General features: G+C 36.1%; 2 protein-coding genes across 2 annotated transcripts; one reads left to right on the plus strand and one right to left on the minus strand.

Moving 5' to 3' along the window:
- The first annotated feature begins 685 nt into the window (after positions 1–685).
- tinf2 (TERF1 (TRF1)-interacting nuclear factor 2) lies at positions 686–10,577 on the plus strand. Its single transcript, XM_042512164.1, has 10 exons — positions 686–894; positions 2,154–2,356; positions 2,946–3,053; positions 3,403–3,498; positions 3,613–3,723; positions 4,665–4,788; positions 4,884–5,616; positions 7,473–7,531; positions 7,620–7,699; positions 8,756–10,577. Exons 1-10 carry the CDS (start codon positions 867–869, stop codon positions 8,873–8,875), a joined length of 1,662 nt encoding a protein of 553 aa, XP_042368098.1. The 5' UTR covers positions 686–866; the 3' UTR covers positions 8,876–10,577.
- Positions 10,578–10,622: 45 nt separating this feature from the next.
- On the minus strand, positions 10,623–16,877 carry dhrs4 (dehydrogenase/reductase (SDR family) member 4). Its single transcript, XM_042512165.1, has 9 exons — positions 16,772–16,877; positions 16,375–16,490; positions 15,168–15,345; positions 13,900–14,001; positions 12,902–12,972; positions 12,768–12,819; positions 11,883–12,017; positions 11,102–11,157; positions 10,623–11,008 (listed from the first exon to the last, which is right to left on the minus strand). Exons 2-9 carry the CDS (start codon positions 16,485–16,487, stop codon positions 10,894–10,896), a joined length of 822 nt encoding a protein of 273 aa, XP_042368099.1. The 5' UTR covers positions 16,488–16,490; positions 16,772–16,877; the 3' UTR covers positions 10,623–10,893.
- Between the last annotated feature and the right edge of the window lie 1,820 nt (positions 16,878–18,697).

Here is an 18,697-nt window from a genome sequence, read left to right on the forward strand (position 1 = left end):
AAAATAACTACAAACAGGGCAAAATAATTAAAAAAGAGACACATAATGACCACAGGAGACACAAAACAACCAAATAATACACAAATTGACCTCAAAGAGACACAAAATATTTACAAAAAGGAACACAAATAACCAAAAACAGACAAAAAATGACTACAAAAAGCCACACAGTTACATAACAGAGACACAAAAGAACTACAAACGAGGCAAAGCAACCAAAAAAAGAAACAAAGTAAGTAAAACAAACACAAAACTACCTAAACTAGATTTTTAAAAAATGACTACAAAGAATAACAACTAAAAAGAGACACAAAATAACGGCAATAATAATAATATAATAATAATAAATAAATAATAATAATAATAATAATAATAATAATAATATAATAATAATAATAGATGTATGAAAACTCAGCCAAAAAACGTCTGTCGGAACAGCAACCATTACGTCATATCCTTTAAGCAACTTTGGTGGTGCTTGTTTTGGGACATACGAGTGCGCGCGAGGGCGGGGTTTCCTCGTTCGAACCGTAGTCTTTCACTCTGAATCCGCTAAGCACCGCCAATCCGGCACACCCGCGCGGATATTTGAGGAGACTGACGCGGTAGCAGTGAAGGGCGGGAGGATGAGAAGCAGAAGTTTTGATAGAAGTGTTGTTAGCTTTGTTTCTAGCGGGTAAAACAACCACCGGAATCAGTAAACACAGTCTTAACAGCATTTTCTAAACGCGTATCAGGGTAAACTCTCAGTCTGTGTCGGTTTTGAAGTAATGTATCCAAGCTGCTAAGCTAACTTTAACGTTAACGTTTGATTCTTAACGTCAACTTGTCCACCCCGCTAGCTTAGCGTTAGCTGACTGAGCGGTATGGCTACAAGAAAACCCAACCAAAATGGTAAGTTTTAACAGCTTGGACGACGTTAAAACTCGATTTTCTCTGTTTTTGACACACACTGTAGTAGCCTAAACACACTCCACGTTCAATAAGTATGAATTTAGGTTGTTGCAGATGAGTTTCAAAGCAAGTAGCGTTTAATGTGTCATTTGAGAGACACAGCTGGGTTGATTAGTCGATTAGTTGGACAGGTGTTTAGAGACTCATTGATCAGGTTGGAGCCAGCAGTGCAACTTTAACCCTTTAAAACAAGAGCATATTGGCTATATCTGCATCACTGGAAGAGGGCAATGAGCAACGAAAGATGAAATGACCCAAAAACTCGCAAGAAATTTGTGAAAAGTACAAAAATATTACTTGAAAATTAAAAAAAAAAAAAAAAAAAAAAAATAGGAGGAAAATTATTAGGAAACTAGAAAAAAAATCCCAACTGAATTTCTTGAATATACTAAAAAATGAAGACAAGTAATAAAAAAAAGAAGAAAAAGGAAATGACCCAAATAAATCGTAGCAAATACATATATGTATACGTAAATATACGTATATATTTTTTAGATTATAATAATTATACATATGGTTTTCTGGAAATGTTTTAATGTTCTTATTTTAAACTATATTTCAGTTCATTTTTTGTCACCTTTCACTAATTTTGTTTAATTTGTGAAACATTGTATAGTTTAATATTTACATTATAGAGCTAATTGTTTTTATTATCACTATTTTCATATTTTTAACATACTTTGTGCTGGTACTTATTTCTACTTATATAGTTCTGGATGCTTGGTGGAAAATCCAGCATTTCAAAACAAGACATCACACATTTAAAGGACATTAAAACAAGTATCATGTAGTATCAAGTATCATAAAAACAGAAGAACTCCTATGAATGTCATCTTTAAGTGCCTTTAAATACACAAACACTCACCCATTTACTCTTTAGCTTAACCCTTTGAGACCTGGATGGACATCAGTTTTTGCCTTCAACATGTGATACACTAGCTTTTTGAGGCTTTGAAGACTGAGAAAATTGCTTTTTGTTTCTTTCAAAAGTATCAGGAAGGAAGGAAATTACCACATTAACAATACTTTAAAATACTTTTCAGCTCATTTATTTCCTTTTTTTTAAAAAAAAAACCCCCAAAAAAAACAACTTCTTTTCAGATAATTATCTTTTAACTTTTTTTTTTTTTGCTGATTTTTACAAACAACAAACGCCAGTAAGTTAACTCTTTCTGCACCATGCTTTGTCTCCGGCGAAGGTGCCAGCCTTCCTTTTGCTGCACTTCAGCTCCTGGCTCCGCCTGTGCGCCTGGTATCCGCGGCTCTCTGGAAAGTGATGAAGCAGAGGGATGTGATGCAGTATGGGGTTGTGGAGGAGTTTGTGACGTCAGCCTGTGAGACCGTCCCCGGGCTGCTCACCGTGAGGCACCAGGGCAAGCTGGCGCTGGGACTGAGAGGACGGGTGAGATTTAATGATGCTCCCACAGTCATTAAATTCATGTAAAAATGATGAAATTAGAAAAAGTGGTTTCCAGACCTGAAAGGGTTTGGAATTAACAGAATATTTTGGAAAAGTTTTGAATATAAATTGTTTCGGCTATTGTGTCAGAAACATTCATAAATTACCAAAACATGTAAACATATGTAGGATACACTGGAAGACCGTTGAAACATGACTAGGATCATGTGAAACACACATGCCGCATTCATGTGATGTCGGAAATTTGGAGTTTCCGAGTTGGAAAGTCATTTTTCTGACTTTGTTTTGTTCATGTACTTTGAGGTTGTAAAGTTAGCGTGTTGAGAGCATTCAGATTGAAAGTCGGAAAAACCAACGTGGAATTATCGACTTCCGATTTGCTGTGGAATACAGCTTAAAATGTCGTTTTTCAGACATGAGCAGTTCGTGTGAATTTTCACAGTGGGAAAGTCATCATTCCGATTATTCCGACTTCACTTGAACACAGCAACAGACTAGACTTGCCATATTAAATATATTAGAAAAGTTAGCAAACTCTAGCAGTTCAAAGATTAATTTTTTTCTTCTTCAGTTAATCTTGGAGCTGTGCTGCACACAGCCCGATGAAAAGGTGATTATGCCGCACCTGGAGAGGATCCGTGCCCCTGCTGCCCTGTCCCCCTCGTCAACTGCCACAGGGGTAAATGAGATTTGATGTTCAGATTCTCACAACAAATTGCATTGCCATTTTTGTAATTGTAAACAGATTGTGGGCAAACTCTTTATGCTCTTTGTCACACTGCTTCACATTCACTGCCAGGACACATTTTACTTAAACCATGTTTTAAATCTACCTTGTGTTTGTGAGATTTTGTGTCACTTAAAGCTGTGGATAATTTCAGCAGTTGCATACCTTAATTGTGATGCAAAAGACAACTTGATGGCATAATCTTAATAAATATAATAATGTCACAAAGTTGAAGTTTTGATGATGATATATTTGATATGTTATCACTCAAAGAGTGTATTTTTGCTCTTTTGTCTCCCAGAGGAGGGACGTAAAAATCATGAGAACAGTGGAAAGTTTCCACTCATTGGTTCACACGCTGCTGAAACACCCAGCAGAGAGAGATCTCTTCTTCAAGGTGAGTCCTGTAATATATATCTGTAATCTCAGCGGCAGATTTTAACCTGTATTGTGATCATTTTTTAGTTGACGTAGGATAGAAAGTACCTATTGTTATTCTCTGTTCTGACAGGAGGAGTTTCCGGTGGATTACGGTCCAGAGTTTGACCAAGAACTGGAGAAGCTGCTGTGGGAGTTTTTGATCCGAGTGGACCAGTTGCTTCTGGTTCCCAATCTGGCTCAGGTAGGGTCTGCTTTGATAACATCTTCCCCTGTTTTGTCACACATAACACCTCGTTTATTGCTCTGATCGTTGCTGCTTTACAGAGAAAAGTTGCAACAGTGTTAAATTGTCACAGTACATGATATTGTCTCTGAAAATATCACAGTATATGGTATGACATTATTATTATTATTATTCCTTAAGGATTTAACACAAGTTTTTTCTTGGTTGAAATTTGAACATTTGTTTTCAAAATGAGAGTATGTATAAAAACATCTTCCTTTTAAAATATAAATAAAATAAAGGGCAGATTCAGCGTTGGTTTGCATCTGTACTGTATGTAGGAAAATACACCAATGACTCCCTTTTACCGAGTATAGTTTCTGTGCTTCTGTTAAAAAAATATTCTTGGTGTTCTGTGTCTGCAGGTCCTCAGAACGTCTTAAGATGCCTTAAATTTTGTAAATATTGGGCCTTAAAGTCATTAAATAGACTTAAATTTGACTTTCTGTAGTAAAAATTGCTGCGAACAAATTATCTAAATTAATTCATCGATGTTTTAATTTCTTTTTGTTAGGATGAGTCAAGTTGTTCTGTTTCTGATGTCTCAAATCTTTTATCGTTGGTGAACCGAACGCTGTCTTTTTACATCACCTTTTAACTTTGCACTTACCTGTTGGCAAACTTACTTTAATATCCATAGCTGCATGGGACTTCATGTATACTTCTTACTTTTCTACTCACCTGTGATGCTTAAAAAAGATGATTTGTCCAAAAAAAGTCTTAAGTTTGGTTAAATATTATCTTGAAAAGAAAAGTGTCTGAACCCGTAGACACCCTGAGTCCAGTTAAAAAGTGAAATACACATTTTTATGTTATATTTGTTAATCATTTAAAGATGCACGTTGACAAAACTTGACTCAAACCCAATGCAGTTTTCAAAGAAACTGATTTGTCTCCAGACCGTGTCGTGGCTCAGTGATGCCCCTCCTGTCCTGGAGGAGTGCGCGCGGGCAGCCACCCAACCCCAGCTCCTCAAAATGCTGCTTCAGCATCAGACCTGTCTGGGTCATCTCGAGACTGCAGGTACACACAGATCGCCTCGTAGCGAGGATGACTGAAACACTGCGTTAGTGTAGATTCTTAATAATTCTCATTTCCCACCTGTTTGTTTCTTCCAGCTTCCCTCCCTCCTAACATGGGAGACTCCATCCTGTCTTCACTTTCTCTCCCGCCTTCAGGAAGAGTACCTTCAGATCAATCAACCGCGGCCAAAAGGTCTGCCGCGGCCAAAAGGTCTGCCGCGGAGCAGACGCAAGACAAAACACCATTTATTACACCTGTTATCGGACTAATATCTAATGAAGACGTGCCGGTTATGAGCAGGACACTGAGAGACGAACACTTTGGCCCAAAAGAGAAGCTGCAATTCTCTTTGGATAAACAGAGACAAGAGCCTAAAGAGGATGGAGAACAAGTGGAGGAGAGGAGCAACGCAACAAAACGCAAGCAACCCGACCACGCAGAGAGTGACTCAGATGAGGAGGTCGAAGTGTTAGGCGTGACCACATCTGGGGGAGAGAGGATAAGTTTCAGAAACAAAGCGAGCAGAGCTGTCGAGGAGCGCGACAGAGCAGCTCTGGAAACCTGTATGTCGCAGCTGGGTGTCAAAACACTGCACCTGCCTGAAGAGCCGTCCCTCCGCTCCGTTTTCGAATCTTGTCTGAGCCGCCAACCTCGAGTTATCATCGAATCACTGACCGTGACGCCTGCTGGCGCTAACAGGTCTGACAGAGGAGGGAAATCCTTACATACGACCCGGCAGAATCAGAGCAGGAAGTCGCCAGTCAAAACTCCGACACGGAAAGGCAGCCAAGCTCGAGTGCCCGATTATCCCGGCCTGGACGATAAAGAGTAAGAGACATGGGAGCACAGCGCAAGTCAAGTTTGTATTGCAGGAATTCAGCCACTCGCTTAAAAACGAACGACTAAATTTAAGAGTTTGGGATTCCTGTTAGCTACATTTTCAGTAAAACTGTTTTTCGTGCTAAAACACACCAGTGATCCCACACAACCAGACATTTTAAGCTGATGCAGCATTTTACTGCCGCATAAAATAAATACACAAAAATTTAGATACGGGGTCGACTGATATCGGTTTTTCAGGGCCGATACCGATTATTCATACTTAATGAGACCGATAATTTATATTTTTAACTGATAAAAATGAAAATCTTTGTCACTATTTACAATTTGGAATATAATAAACTCCCACACAACACTTTGTAAAAATGCCTTTACTAAATGTTTAATTAAAACTGAAACTTTCAACATCATATACTGCAAGTTTCCTCAGAAACTATTAACTAAGAATAGCTCCTGAGATTTTAGAAAGTAAAAGTTCCTCCCAAGCGGATACTTTTTTTGCATGTATTGCAGACTGGCCTTCTCTGGTGTAGGTTGAGTGTAATATCTACACTTTTTCTTTAATTAGTTTTATCGGTCATCATTAAAATAAAACGTTGATACGGGTAATCTGCAAAAAGCTGAATATCGGCCCCGATAACCTGCCAGGCCGATAATCTGTCAACCCCTAATCTAAATGCAATTATATGTTTTTGCTCCCATTTTTTTACAGTTTAAAGTGAAAGATTGAAAACTTTTTTTGCTCTCAACAGATATATTTCTGTCAAATTATGGTCACAAATTAGTTAAATATTTTAACTTTTCCGAGATAACCCATCCACCTGACAGGTGTGGTACATCAAGACGCTTCAGCATCATTACGACTCAGGTGCGCCTGTTTTTGACGTTATGATGATGTTGGTTGGATGTACAGCCAAATTCACAGAAACAGTATCGAAGTGAAAATTCAGTTAATGGGAAATAGACCAATCAAAACAACAATAAACCCCACAAACTACAGCGATACTAAAAAGTCAGATCTTTTACTTTAGCCTGTGAAAATGAGAGCAAAAACAAAAGTGTTTGTTCAGTGTGGTTTGAATTTCTCAATGTAGGTCAGGGATACTCAACAGCTTTGCCTGAGGGCCAAATGCAAACTGACAGGAGGCCAGTAAACCAAAAATCACTAATTAATATATGAATATTTAGCCCTGCTGCCACTTTAGTTTGTACAAATAAGCTCCATTTTTAAGTTTTTATGCACTCTGGCACCTTATTTACATTAAAAGTACCAACAAAAATCCAGAATAAACCAAATTTCATTGTACATTAGAAACTGGTCAGTTGGCCCATGGACTGTAATGTGAGTATCACTGATGTAGGCTGTTATTTAATCCCCACAAATACAATAAAAACCATTTAGTTCAATGTTTCCGTTTTCATTTGGTCTTTCTGTCTCTCTCTGAGATAGCGTTAGTCATTTAAACATGTATCTACGCTATATGAGTTATGATTACTTATGATTTAACTGCAGGTTGATGTTTCCTGGTTATTTTTAGACTTTAATTATAAATGCGCCTCGCAGAGCAGAGCTGTAAGCAGATTAGTTGCCATCGTTCACCATTTGCTGTGGCCCAGGAGGTGGAGCGGATCGTCCTCCTGTCCACATGCCGATGTGTCCATGAGTAAGACACTGGACCACAAATACCCAGGCCAGTGTCTTGCATGGCAGCTCTGCCGCCATCGTTGTACGAGTGAATGTGTGGATGTGTAAATGAGAGGCAAAAGCAGGTAGAAAGGCAGTCCATTTACTATTAGGAACTAAATTGACGTAATTGTTCAATTATGTGTTTTCTACTTGACAGAAATCGTCCTCTGTTTCGGGGTATAAGCCGCTCTCCCTCTCAGCAACGGAGTAACACAGGTGATTCAACAAATCGTGTAACTTGAACTTGGGAAATTAGAGAAAAAACAAGATTTAAGTTTAACTCAGTCTCCTTTTGTGTGTTTAGAGACGTCGGTTCTTCCAGGAGGCAGTGACGACTACGTCGCTGATTCTGAAGATGAGGCGACAAAGAACTTCAAAGGCAGGGTGTGTATCCTAGCAACATGAGGAAACACGGTTTTTATAGGCTGTGATTGTTCGTGAAATTGTGTTCGTTTTTAAGGGCGACCTGCCTTAAAGCAGAGATGTTCAACTTGATTTGCTTTGGGGGGCCACTTTTGCAAAAATATCAGGAGGCCAGGGACCAGTCACAGCAGCCCCGTACATGTTTTTCACGTACAGGATTTTATGATGTTTCTAGGATTTAAGGACATTTTGGGGTATTTTAGGAAGTTCTTAGGATTTTAGGATGTTTAAGGACATTTCTAGGATTTTAAGATGTTTGTAGGATTAAGGACATCTTTAGGATTTTAGGATGTTTCTGGGATTTTAGGACATTTCTATGATATTATGAAAATTTAGGATTTCAGGGCATTCCTGGGATTTTAGGAAACTTCCATGACTTTAGGATAATTCTAGGAGTTTAGTACATTTATATGCTTTCAGGAAGGTGCTAGGATTTGAGGATTTTTCTATGATTTTAGGAAATTAGGGGCTTAGTTAGGACCTCTGTTTTGCTTCACTGGCACTTCTTTTTATAAACGAGCTTTATTTTGATGCTGTTTTATACACTCTGACACCTTATGTATACTGAAAGTACACAAACTATTCCTGGTGTGAATCACCTTATTTTTCTTGAGAATTAGAAAATTGTTAGGGGGGGGCCACCCAGTACCCTATCAGGGGCCAATTTGGTCCACGGGCCGTGAGTTGAGTATCTCTGCCTTAAATGTTTTTTAGTCTGAACTACTTGATTTTTCTATCTAGCATTGCCAAGTTGTAAAATCGTTGGCTGTCACAAAGACAAAAGAAATGCTTTGAAATTTCCTCAGAGCCTAAAGACTGCCTCAGTTTTGGGGTTTTAGCTACTGACGTCACGTTTAAGCCCACAACATAAGCCTTTCAAATTCATCAAGTAAACCACTGATGGTAACCGAACAGTGTTTGGACTGTGAGAGCCTCGAGAAAATACAAATAAATGTGCTGATATTTCAGTCGTTTGTTCTTTCATCAGTGATTTCTAACTGACTCTGTCTCCTTCAGCTGTTCATGAAGCGCTACTACAAGACCAAACACGGCACCTACGTCCCCACGCTGAGGGAGTACTGGAAACCCGGGACGAAGCGGCGGCACCTGATGTCCGCGGGCGCCAAACACAGATGATGACATCAAATTTCGCTGCCAGGTTTGGTGTCAAGAAACCTGAAAAATGCCAGAGGACTTTAACTATGGTTATGAATTTTTTTCTTCACCAGATGGCAGAAAAGCCAAAAATAATTAAAAATTTAGCGACCACTGTAGCTAATGTACATTTATTTTTTATAATTGTAGCTGAATCAAATTTTAGTGGTTTAACATCATGGAAAACAAACCCTGAAATGGCATCATCGTCACTTATTATGAGCACTGTCATGCAAAGCAAGCGCTAATTAAATATTTTTTTCATGTACAGTTTCCTTTTAAGACCAGATAATATCTGGATTTTCTCTGTTACAAATAAGTCACTTGTGTACATATTTTAAACCTCCATGTGTGATATTCTCACTTAATCAATAAATGAAAGTGAAGTTATGTTTTATATGAGAAAAATTTGTCCCCATTTTTTAATTTCATTTAACGTGTTGGAGTGTCAGGATCACATCGGTAACCTGCCTGTTTTTTATTTAATTTTATTCATATTTACGCACTTAAACATGCATTTGCCAGTGACTGAAGATCACTGAAAATCTGCACATTTATATAGAAAGTGAGAATGTCATCACGTCGATCAGCGGGGTCAAAAGTTCATAGAAATGGGGGCCAGCTGCTTTTTGCATTATATGGGTTAATTATAAAAAACAAAAACACATCCACCTGCGTAAAAAAAATGCAAAGCGATGGTGTTCGATTAACCAATATTGTGTAAAAGTCAAGCCATTTAAAATTGGTCCATGCTGGACTTTGGACATGTCTGATACAGGCTGTGTGGATGAAATTAGTTGTCAAAAACTACGAGAGTAAACATCTTTATTCACTGAAAATCACAAACAATCACCCTGAATACTGTAAAAATCCCAAATCTTTAGTAATTTATTGCAAAACCTTAAATCCTTTGATATATTATTGTATTATAGCACTCACATGACAGGGAGAGTTCACCCTAAAATCAAAAAAACGTATTTTTTTTCTTTTCAAGACTCATTTAAACTCCATTATGTGTGGAAATAGATGTTGTTTCAAACGTAAACGTCACTGTCCGTCACGCGTCCTTTATTTTGGCATAAATACAGACAATAGATGGCAAAAGAGAGAAGAGTCAAAAGTTATTCTACTTTTTAACGAGTGTTGTAGTCAAGACCATACTAACTGGAACCGAGACTTGACCGAGACTTGATGACCAAGTCAAAATGCATCGATTCCAAGGCGAGACTGAGACCGATCTTGAGTACTACAACACTACTTTTAACGGCGCCATCATACGCATCGTGACACGTGGACGGAGAATTATTTTCACTATGTTATCGATTCGTTCTGTTGCACCAATTTTTAAGAGGCTTCTTCGCCTCCCAGAATCGTGTCTCGCTTTTACTACGCTACGATGATCTCTGGTAGTACTACTCTGTTTCATCTGTCTCCGTAATCTTTCAGAAAAGTAAAATTCGGACAAAATGAACCCAGAGGACTGAAGGAGGGCTCCGTCCATCTCCGTATGTAACACTGAGCATAGTCGAGCTGTCGAGATATTTATCAGACTAGATCATTTTGGTGTGAGTTGCCGAGTGTTGGAGATATCGGCCGTAAAAATTCCTGTCTTCCTTGTACGCTTCCTTCTGCACAGTGATTCGGCTGGCGGGTCTAGCGCGGTAGAAAGAAAATAGTTCCTACATGAAACTGCTCATTATAAGGTCTGTGGATTATCTTGAGTAACTGGGTCATAATTTCTGGAAAAAGACATCGCTGTTGAATTTTTCAAGTGTATTTTTTAAGCACCACAAGCTGAGTGCCATTTCGTTCCATTATACCGAAGAGAAGGCAAACACCTGTACGGATGTTTTCCTCTTATCTCTACTGTTTTTATCAAAATAGATAGTTTTGGTGTGAGTTGCAGAGTGTTGGAGATATTTCTGATTTTGGGGTGAACTGTCCCTTTAATATAGCTTTGTTATACTGGAGTAGTGGGGTTCTTTGTTGCCACTGGAGCTTCAGAGTCGACAGCCCCATCCTCCCGTCACCGCGATGGTCTCTCCAGTGATGTAGGAAGCCTCATCGGAGCACAAGAAGGCGACCGCTCCAGAGATGTCCTCCGGCTGTCCGATTCTGAAGGGATGAAATTCAAGGAAAGTATAAAATATAGTATTTGTGTGTAATTTGTGCAGCATGTTAGTGACAAACATCCAGCGCGAGCTTTACCTTTTAATGCTGATCTGCTTCATGAGCTCCTCCAGCATGTCTTTATTTTGCCATAACTGGAACAGAACAGTGAATAAACACTCAGGGACTGTTTGGCACATTTTACACGCTTTTCATTCTTTTTTTATTTTTATTTTTTTACATAATTTTGGCTGTGCTCATGCATATGGAAACAATTTTGGCAAGATTGTGTATTTTTGTTTATTCTCAGAATTTCCATCTCAACTCCCACAATAAGTCTAAAATACACCGCGTAAACAAAATAGTGATATTCATACTGTTAAGTGCAAAAAATGCACAATTTAAACCCATTCAAATTGCAATTTTTGATCCCATAGCCATCAAAGTCATTTGTAATTTTTACCATTTTCTACCAGATTTATTTGGCATATGGAGAAAATACATGCTATATCCTCTCGGTGCACGGTCACAATGTTGCTCCAAATAACTGATCTATTCCAGGCTGCAATAATAAAAAGAAAACTTAGCATTTAGTATTCTAAAAAAAAAAAATTTTGTGGGGTTTTTTCCATTTGAAAAAATGGTGGCATTTTGACAAAAACCTGACATTTTAAGGGGTGAAATTCTGAAAATGAATGAATATTTGATATTTGTGATTAGGACTGATGTTGGTTAAAAAACTTAATGAAAGTAGAAAATAATATTAACGTATAATATTTTTTCAAGCTTGATTTTGCTTGATTTTGTGTAATATTAAAGCGGTCCCTCAGGGTTAAGAAAACATGACTCGAGGATTTGAGTTTGTGTTTTTTCTCCTCACCCCAGCGCTGAAGTGGGTCTTGATGATTCCAGGGGCCACGCAGTTGACTCTAATGTTACTGGGAGCCAGCTCAGGGGCCAGGACCCGGGTCAGACCCAGCAGCGCCGTCTTACTCACACTGTACGCACCGATGACCTGCAGGGACAGAGACAAGGTGTCCTCAACATACACACACACAACCAGTAGTTTACAAAATGATGACACAACAGGAATGTCTTTGACTTCAATTCATTATAAATTTTCTCAGTTTTTGCATTCTTCTTTTGCCACAGAAGAAAATAAAAATAATAATTACAATAAAAATTGTATTTATATAGCACCTTTAAAAACAGTTGTTTACAAAGTGCTTTGACAGACAAAGCAAAGGCAGGAAATCGGGGAATAATAAAAATAAACATCAACAAATATGCCAGACAGAGAAAGGTCTAGAGCAGTCATGCAAAAGGCCAAGGTTCAACATGAATAATGCAAATAAAATATATAGAATATAAAATAAATAAAATAGGCAAATCATGAAAAAGGCAGGTAAAGTACTGAAACAAAAAAAATTAAAAAGGTTTTAGAAAATACAAAAATAAATGCAATCAAAGAGGATAAAAATAATAAGAGTTAATATAGGAAGACAATAACACATCAGTGGGGATAAAACAAATAAGATACAGATGTACAAGTGGATAGATTAAAACGTGAAAAGATGGTAAGAACAGGCCATAGGAAGGATGGGGTACAGATAAATAGAGCAGCTAAATGAATAGAGAAATAAAAAATGAAAAAATTAAATAAATAACCTTTTTCTTCACAAATTCATAGTAACACGGTGAGTAACTGATACACAAATGATCTTTTGTGGTATGTCTTTAATATGAATGTGATACGTGTTCTGACCTGCATTGGTTGGTACGCAGCCACAGAAGACACAAATACGACACTCCCACCTCTAAAAGGAAAAATACAGAGCATTAATTAGATATACAGACCGTTTTAAAGTCTCTGTTGCTGTTTGGATCAGTTTGACTCACCCTCTCTTCACCATATGAGGCACCACCAGCTTAGTCATGAGGAAGGCTGACGTCACGTTAATGGACATGATCTAGAAAGAAATGAGCTCATAAATGATCCTGAATTACAATAAATAAAAAGGAGGGAGGTTAATTGTTTCTCAGAAACAGGAGCCAAAACAAGTATTTCTACCTTATAACCATGAGAAAACTGATGCATATTCTTTCTGGAACATTGAGCAACTTGGGGGAAAAAAATGTTCAAAAAATTGACATATTTAAAATCCTATCACAAAAATTAGATTTGAGCTTTTTTTCCAGGTCATGTCTTTTTTTTTGTTTTGTGTGTGTGTGTGTGTGTGTGTGTTTTTTTTTAACAAATTTTCAGGCAATTTTCCTGGAATTTTTACTTTTTTTTTTTTTTTATTTCTTGCTATTTTTTGGGTCATTTCTTTTTTCATTCTTGTAGTAGAACATTCTCGTTTCTTCTTGATTTATTATATCTTATATTTATTATATTATATTATATTATATTATATTATATTATATTATATTTTATATATTTATTTATAGAATCATAGCACCCGCTGCCTCTCTTGCTGTGGTAAAAAAAAAAACAAAACATTTTGCTCACTAAGGTGCATGCTGGTCCTACCTGCCTACCTACATCTTTATATCCACGGGTGCCCCAGATTTTCCAATTCACAAAAAAAAAAAAAATATATATATATATATGCAAATTACGCAAAAAAATCATGCTAAACAAAAAAATAAATAAATAAATAATAATTAAATTAAACAAATAACTAGCGAAATAAAACACCATCAAAAACAAATCTAAATAATGTAAACATCTAGAATAATCACGTATGTTTAGAAAACAACTAAACTACTAACAAATAGCTCTCGCAGTTATTTGTTGCCTTTTTCCAATGTTTTTGAACTAAATCAGTTTGCTCAGCTTTCAAAGTCAAAACGATTCATGAGTGAGGACTGCGGCTTCAGTTGTTGTTGTTTACCTTGTCCCAGATGTCCTCTGTGGAGTCCATGATGTTTCCAATGAAAGGGTTAACCGCTGCATTGGACACCAGGATATCGATGCCCCCAAACTGATCCAGAGTCTGTCCCAAAGACAAGATGAGACTATTAACGAGGTTATCAGTCAGATAAATCACTGATGATCTCATAATTATAGATACGCAGCCAGTCATTCTGTTTTATTTATTCTTTGATTTTATTTTATTTATTCTCTGTCTTTCGAATACTGTGAAAAACGCTCTAAAATTAAATGTATTATTATTATTTTTATGTTTATTATGTGGCTTAACTCTTTGAAACCTGGATCCTCGTCCTTTCACAAGAGTTTAAAAACTGTGAAACCTGAACAAATCAGTCTGAAACATGGCTAAAAAAATAGTGAGTAATTTGGCAAAAGATGTCCCAAGAAAAATTGCAAGAAAAGCTGACAAGAAAATGAACTGAAAATTAGTATTAAAAAAAGAAAAAAAGAAAAATTATTTTAAATTTACATTATTAAATTTTAAATAAATTATTTAAAAATAATTATTATAATATATATATACAGTTAGTTACATTTACATTTTTAGCAAGCTATTTTCTTTCATTTTTTTTTTTTAAATTTTATTTTATTTTTTCATTTTTGAGCTTTTTTTTTAAGATAATTTTTTACTAATTTCTTGTAATGTTGAAAAGATTGAGTTTTTAGAATTTTAGGATGTTTCCAGAATTAGGTTAGGTTTAGGTTTTTCTGAAAACTATTATTTTAGCATGTTTTTAGGATTGTAGGAAATGTTCTAAACTTCACGACGTTTCTAGGATTTTAGGACAATTGGTATTCTTATATATTTTTCTCTTTCTCTCTAGGATTTTTGGACATTTCTAGGAATTTAGGACATTTATAGGATTTTAAGACATTTCTAAGATTTGGGACTATTCTGGGATTTTAAGGTCATTTCTTGTATTTTAGGATGTATCTTGACTTTAAGGATATTTTTTAGTTTTTTGATGTTTCTAGGATTTTAGGACATTGCTAGGATTTTGGGATAATTTTAGGTTTTAGGACATTTCTTTCATTTATTTTATTTTTTCCTATTTGGCCTTTTTTGGATAACTTTTTACAAATTTCTTGCAATATTGAAGAGATTGAGACACTTTTCTCAGGTTTTCAATGGGTTAAACTTGTTTAAACTGTTGATGCAGTTGTCTGTGGTTCATATTAGTGTTTTTGATAGAATTTAATAAAAAAAAAAACCAACTAAAAACTCACCGTTTGAACCAGTTTCTCTCGGTCTTCCCTGTTGCCAACATGACAGGTGGTCCCGGTCACCTGGATGCTCTGGCTCTGCAGCAGCTTCACAGCTTTGTCCACGTTGGCCTGCCGCCGGCTGCTCACCACCACATGAGCGCCTCTCTTTCCCAGCCCCTGAGCTACGGCCAGACCAATTCTGACAGGAAACAAGGAGCAAAACATCTCAGCAAAAGATCAGGTCTGTAAAAACGTCTATTATCGTCACAATCGTGAGGTTTTTTATGTTAACGAACCTTTCAGATGCCATCCCGTTTTAAGAATTCACATATTTAAGATTTAATGCTTGACGGTCATTTCTGTGTACGAATTTGTTTTGTTCTGGTAAAAAACGCGAGCAGCTTCTGGATAAAGTGGAAAACAGAATTAACAAGTTTTCTATTAAATATATAATATTTTGAAAAAAAAAAACAATTACAAATTATGATATTTTTTTTACAGATTATTAGTAGTTAAGGAGACCTATAACCGATATTTGGAACCAGTACACATTTACAATAAAAATGAAAATATTTCTGTCAATATTTAGAATTTGGAATATCACAAACTTCAATGCGAAACTTTGTGGAAATGCTTTTAGCAAATGTTAAACAAAACTAAAACTTTCGACATCACATACAGCAAGTTTTTTTGTCTTAAAATTTAAAAGAAAAAATATAAAAATTCCTCCCATGCTGAAACTTTCTTTGCACTTTTTAATTAATCACTTTTATTAGCGATAATTAAAATAAAATGCTGATACAGATAATCTGCAAAATGCCAAATATCGGCTCCAACAATCAGCCATGCTGATAATCTTTCGACTTTTTAAAATTTTTTTGACTTTGCAAAACCTCAGGTAGCAATTTTTAATTAAAATCTAACTTTTTTTTTTTTTTTTAAAAGTTGCTGGGAACTTTCCATATATGATGCTGAATATTTCAGTTTTTATTAAACATTTGTAAAAAAGCATTTAAACAAAGTTTTGTATTGGGCTTTATTATATATTATATATAAATATTGACAGAAAGATTTTTATTTTCATTGTAAATGCACATCAGTTCCAAATAATAATTATCAGTCTCATTAACTACTAATAATTGCTATAAATAACAGTCCCTACTATCTATCTATGTCTTTTCAGGGCAGTGTTGGTAAACAAACCTGGAGTTCATCATGTGCATCTTACCCATCTGTGGAGGCAGTGACGATGGCCACCTTTCCAGCAAGGCTGCTTTGAGACATGCTCCTGAGGCCTGCAACAGGGTTGGTCCTAAGGCACCTGAATACACTCATCAACATCACCTGTAAACACAGAAAAGGTGTTTTTTTTAAGGTAACCCTGGGAAACTGGGGCAGGGGTCACCATGGCTCAGTGCGGTGCACAAACCGAATACTGGGAGATTTAAGTAAAGAGTGGATGAAGCTGGGAACCGCTTTTTCATTAGAAAACAACAACAAAAACAAAATACTTGATCGGTGCTGACGAAGCTCTAATTAATACAGTTCATGATTATACTTTAACTCATTAAGTTACATTTTATCAGCAACTCGTGTAAACATGCAAATATGATCAAAAGTATTACCTCAACCTGCAGTTCGTGCAATATAAAAGGCTAATTTGTTTAAAAAAATAAAATAAAACTCCCACAGTCTACAGCCTGGACTTTTGATCACCGTCGGTTAATGTGTCTCAACGGTTGCAACTGTATTTTCCGGGTGAAAATCGCGCTGTCAAAATAAAAGCCGCCAGCTGAGCCCAGCGCGGTTGTCTGCTGTTTAATTCAACTGTGCGGCGAAGCCCTTTAAAATTATGCTATTTTTAGGGGAGTTATTTTTTATTTTAAGTGATGGTAGTAGCCTTGGGGACATATTTTTGTTTTTCCTCAGTTTACAGTCTCTGATAATTATAAAATCCGGACGTCCATGAACGCAACTCACGAACACCAATCACAGTGGTGGTGCGTTCATGGCTTTAAATACCTGCACGACTTCACAGACGTTGACTAGGTTTAATTCAGCGATAGTCATCTCGTTCTGCTTGGGGGCCACTTTTGAAAAATAGACAGGAGGCCAGGGGCCCGTCACAGCAGCCCCATACATGTTTCTAGGATTTTAGAACATTTCTATGATTTTAGGATGTTTCAAGAAGTTGAGAACATATTTAGGACGTTTCTTGGATTTTAGTACGTTTCTAGAATTTCAGTACATTTCGAGGATTTTTAGACATTTCTAGGATTTTAGAATGTTTTTTCGAATTTTAGGACATTTTCAGGACGTTTTAGAATTTTAGGATGTTTGTAGAATTTCTGTATGTTTCTAGGTTTTTAGGAAAACTCTATTATTTTAGCATGTTTTTACGATTGTAGGAAATGTCCTAAACTTTACAACGTTTCTAGGATTTTGGGGCAATTGGTGTTCTTATATATGTTCTCTTTTTCTCTAGGACATTTCTAGGAATTTAAGGACATTTATTTGGATTTTAAGAATTTTCTAGGATTTGGGACTATTTTGGGATTTTAAAGTAATTTCTTGTATTTTAGATGTTTCTTGACTTTAAGGATATTTTTTAGTTTTTTGATGTTTCTAGGATTTTAGGACATTGCTAGGATTTTGGGATAACTTTAGGTTTTAGGACATTTCTTGCATTTTAGGATTTTTCAGGGTGTTCTTAGAATTTTTAGTACATTTCTAGGGACTTTAAGATGTTCTGAGAAATTTAGGACATTTTCAGGATGTTTTTGATTTTTTTTTTTTGAGTTTCTAGAATTTCTGTACATTTTTAGGTTTTAGGAAAATTCTAGGATTTAAGCATGTTTTTTAGGGTTGTAGGAAATTTCCATAACTTTAGGACATTTCTAGGAATTTAGGACGTTTCTTGGATTTTAGGACATTTCTAAGATTTGGGGCTATTCTGGGATTTTAGAGTTGTTTCTTGTATTTTACGATTTTTAGCAAATTTTTCCATTTTTTGATTGGATTTTGATGGATTTTTTAGGACATTTCTAGGATTTGGGACTATTCTGGGATTTTAGAGTTGTTTTCTTGTATTTTAGGATTTTTAGCAAATTTTTCATTTTTTGATTGGATTTTGATGGATTTTAGGACATTTCTATGATTTGGGGCTATTCTGGGATTTTAGAGTTGTTTCTTGTATTTTACGATTTTAGCAAATTTTTCATTTTTTGATTGGATTTTGATGGATTTTAGGACATTTCTATGATTTGGGGGCCATTCTGGGATTTTAGAGTTGTTTCTTGTATTTTACGATTTTTAGCAAATTTTTCATTTTTTGATTGGATTTTGATGGATTTTAGGACATTTCTAGGATTTGGGGCTATTCTGGGATTTTAGAGTTGTTTCTTGTATTTTAGGATTTTTAGCAAATTTTTCATTTTTTGATTGGATTTTGATGGATTTTAGGACATTTCTAGGATTTTACGAAACTAGTGGCTTATGTCCGACCTATATCAGAGGCTATGGGGAAACCTCCACAGGCACTTTTTAAATTC

Source organism: Plectropomus leopardus, chromosome 23, assembly GCF_008729295.1.
Source record: "Plectropomus leopardus isolate mb chromosome 23, YSFRI_Pleo_2.0, whole genome shotgun sequence".
NCBI lineage: Eukaryota > Metazoa > Chordata > Actinopteri > Perciformes > Serranidae > Plectropomus > Plectropomus leopardus.

Coding starts and splice junctions, on each gene's coding strand:
- tinf2 (XM_042512164.1), top strand. CDS start 867: ATGGCTACAAGAAAACCCAACCAAAATG. Junction 3,054..3,402: donor CCTCGTCAACTGCCACAGGG/GTAAATGAGATT, acceptor TTTGTCTCCCAG/AGGAGGGACGTAAAAATCAT. Junction 7,532..7,619: donor TCAGCAACGGAGTAACACAG/GTGATTCAACAA, acceptor TTGTGTGTTTAG/AGACGTCGGTTCTTCCAGGA.
- dhrs4 (XM_042512165.1), bottom strand. CDS start 16,487: ATGTTGATGAGTGTATTCAGGTGCCTTAGGACCAACCCTGTTGCAGGC. Junction 15,346..16,374: donor GTCACTGCCTCCACAGATGG/GTAAGATGCACA, acceptor GTTTCCTGTCAG/AATTGGTCTGGCCGTAGCTC. Junction 11,009..11,101: donor AAGCAGATCAGCATTAAAAG/GTAAAGCTCGCG, acceptor TCATCCCTTCAG/AATCGGACAGCCGGAGGACA.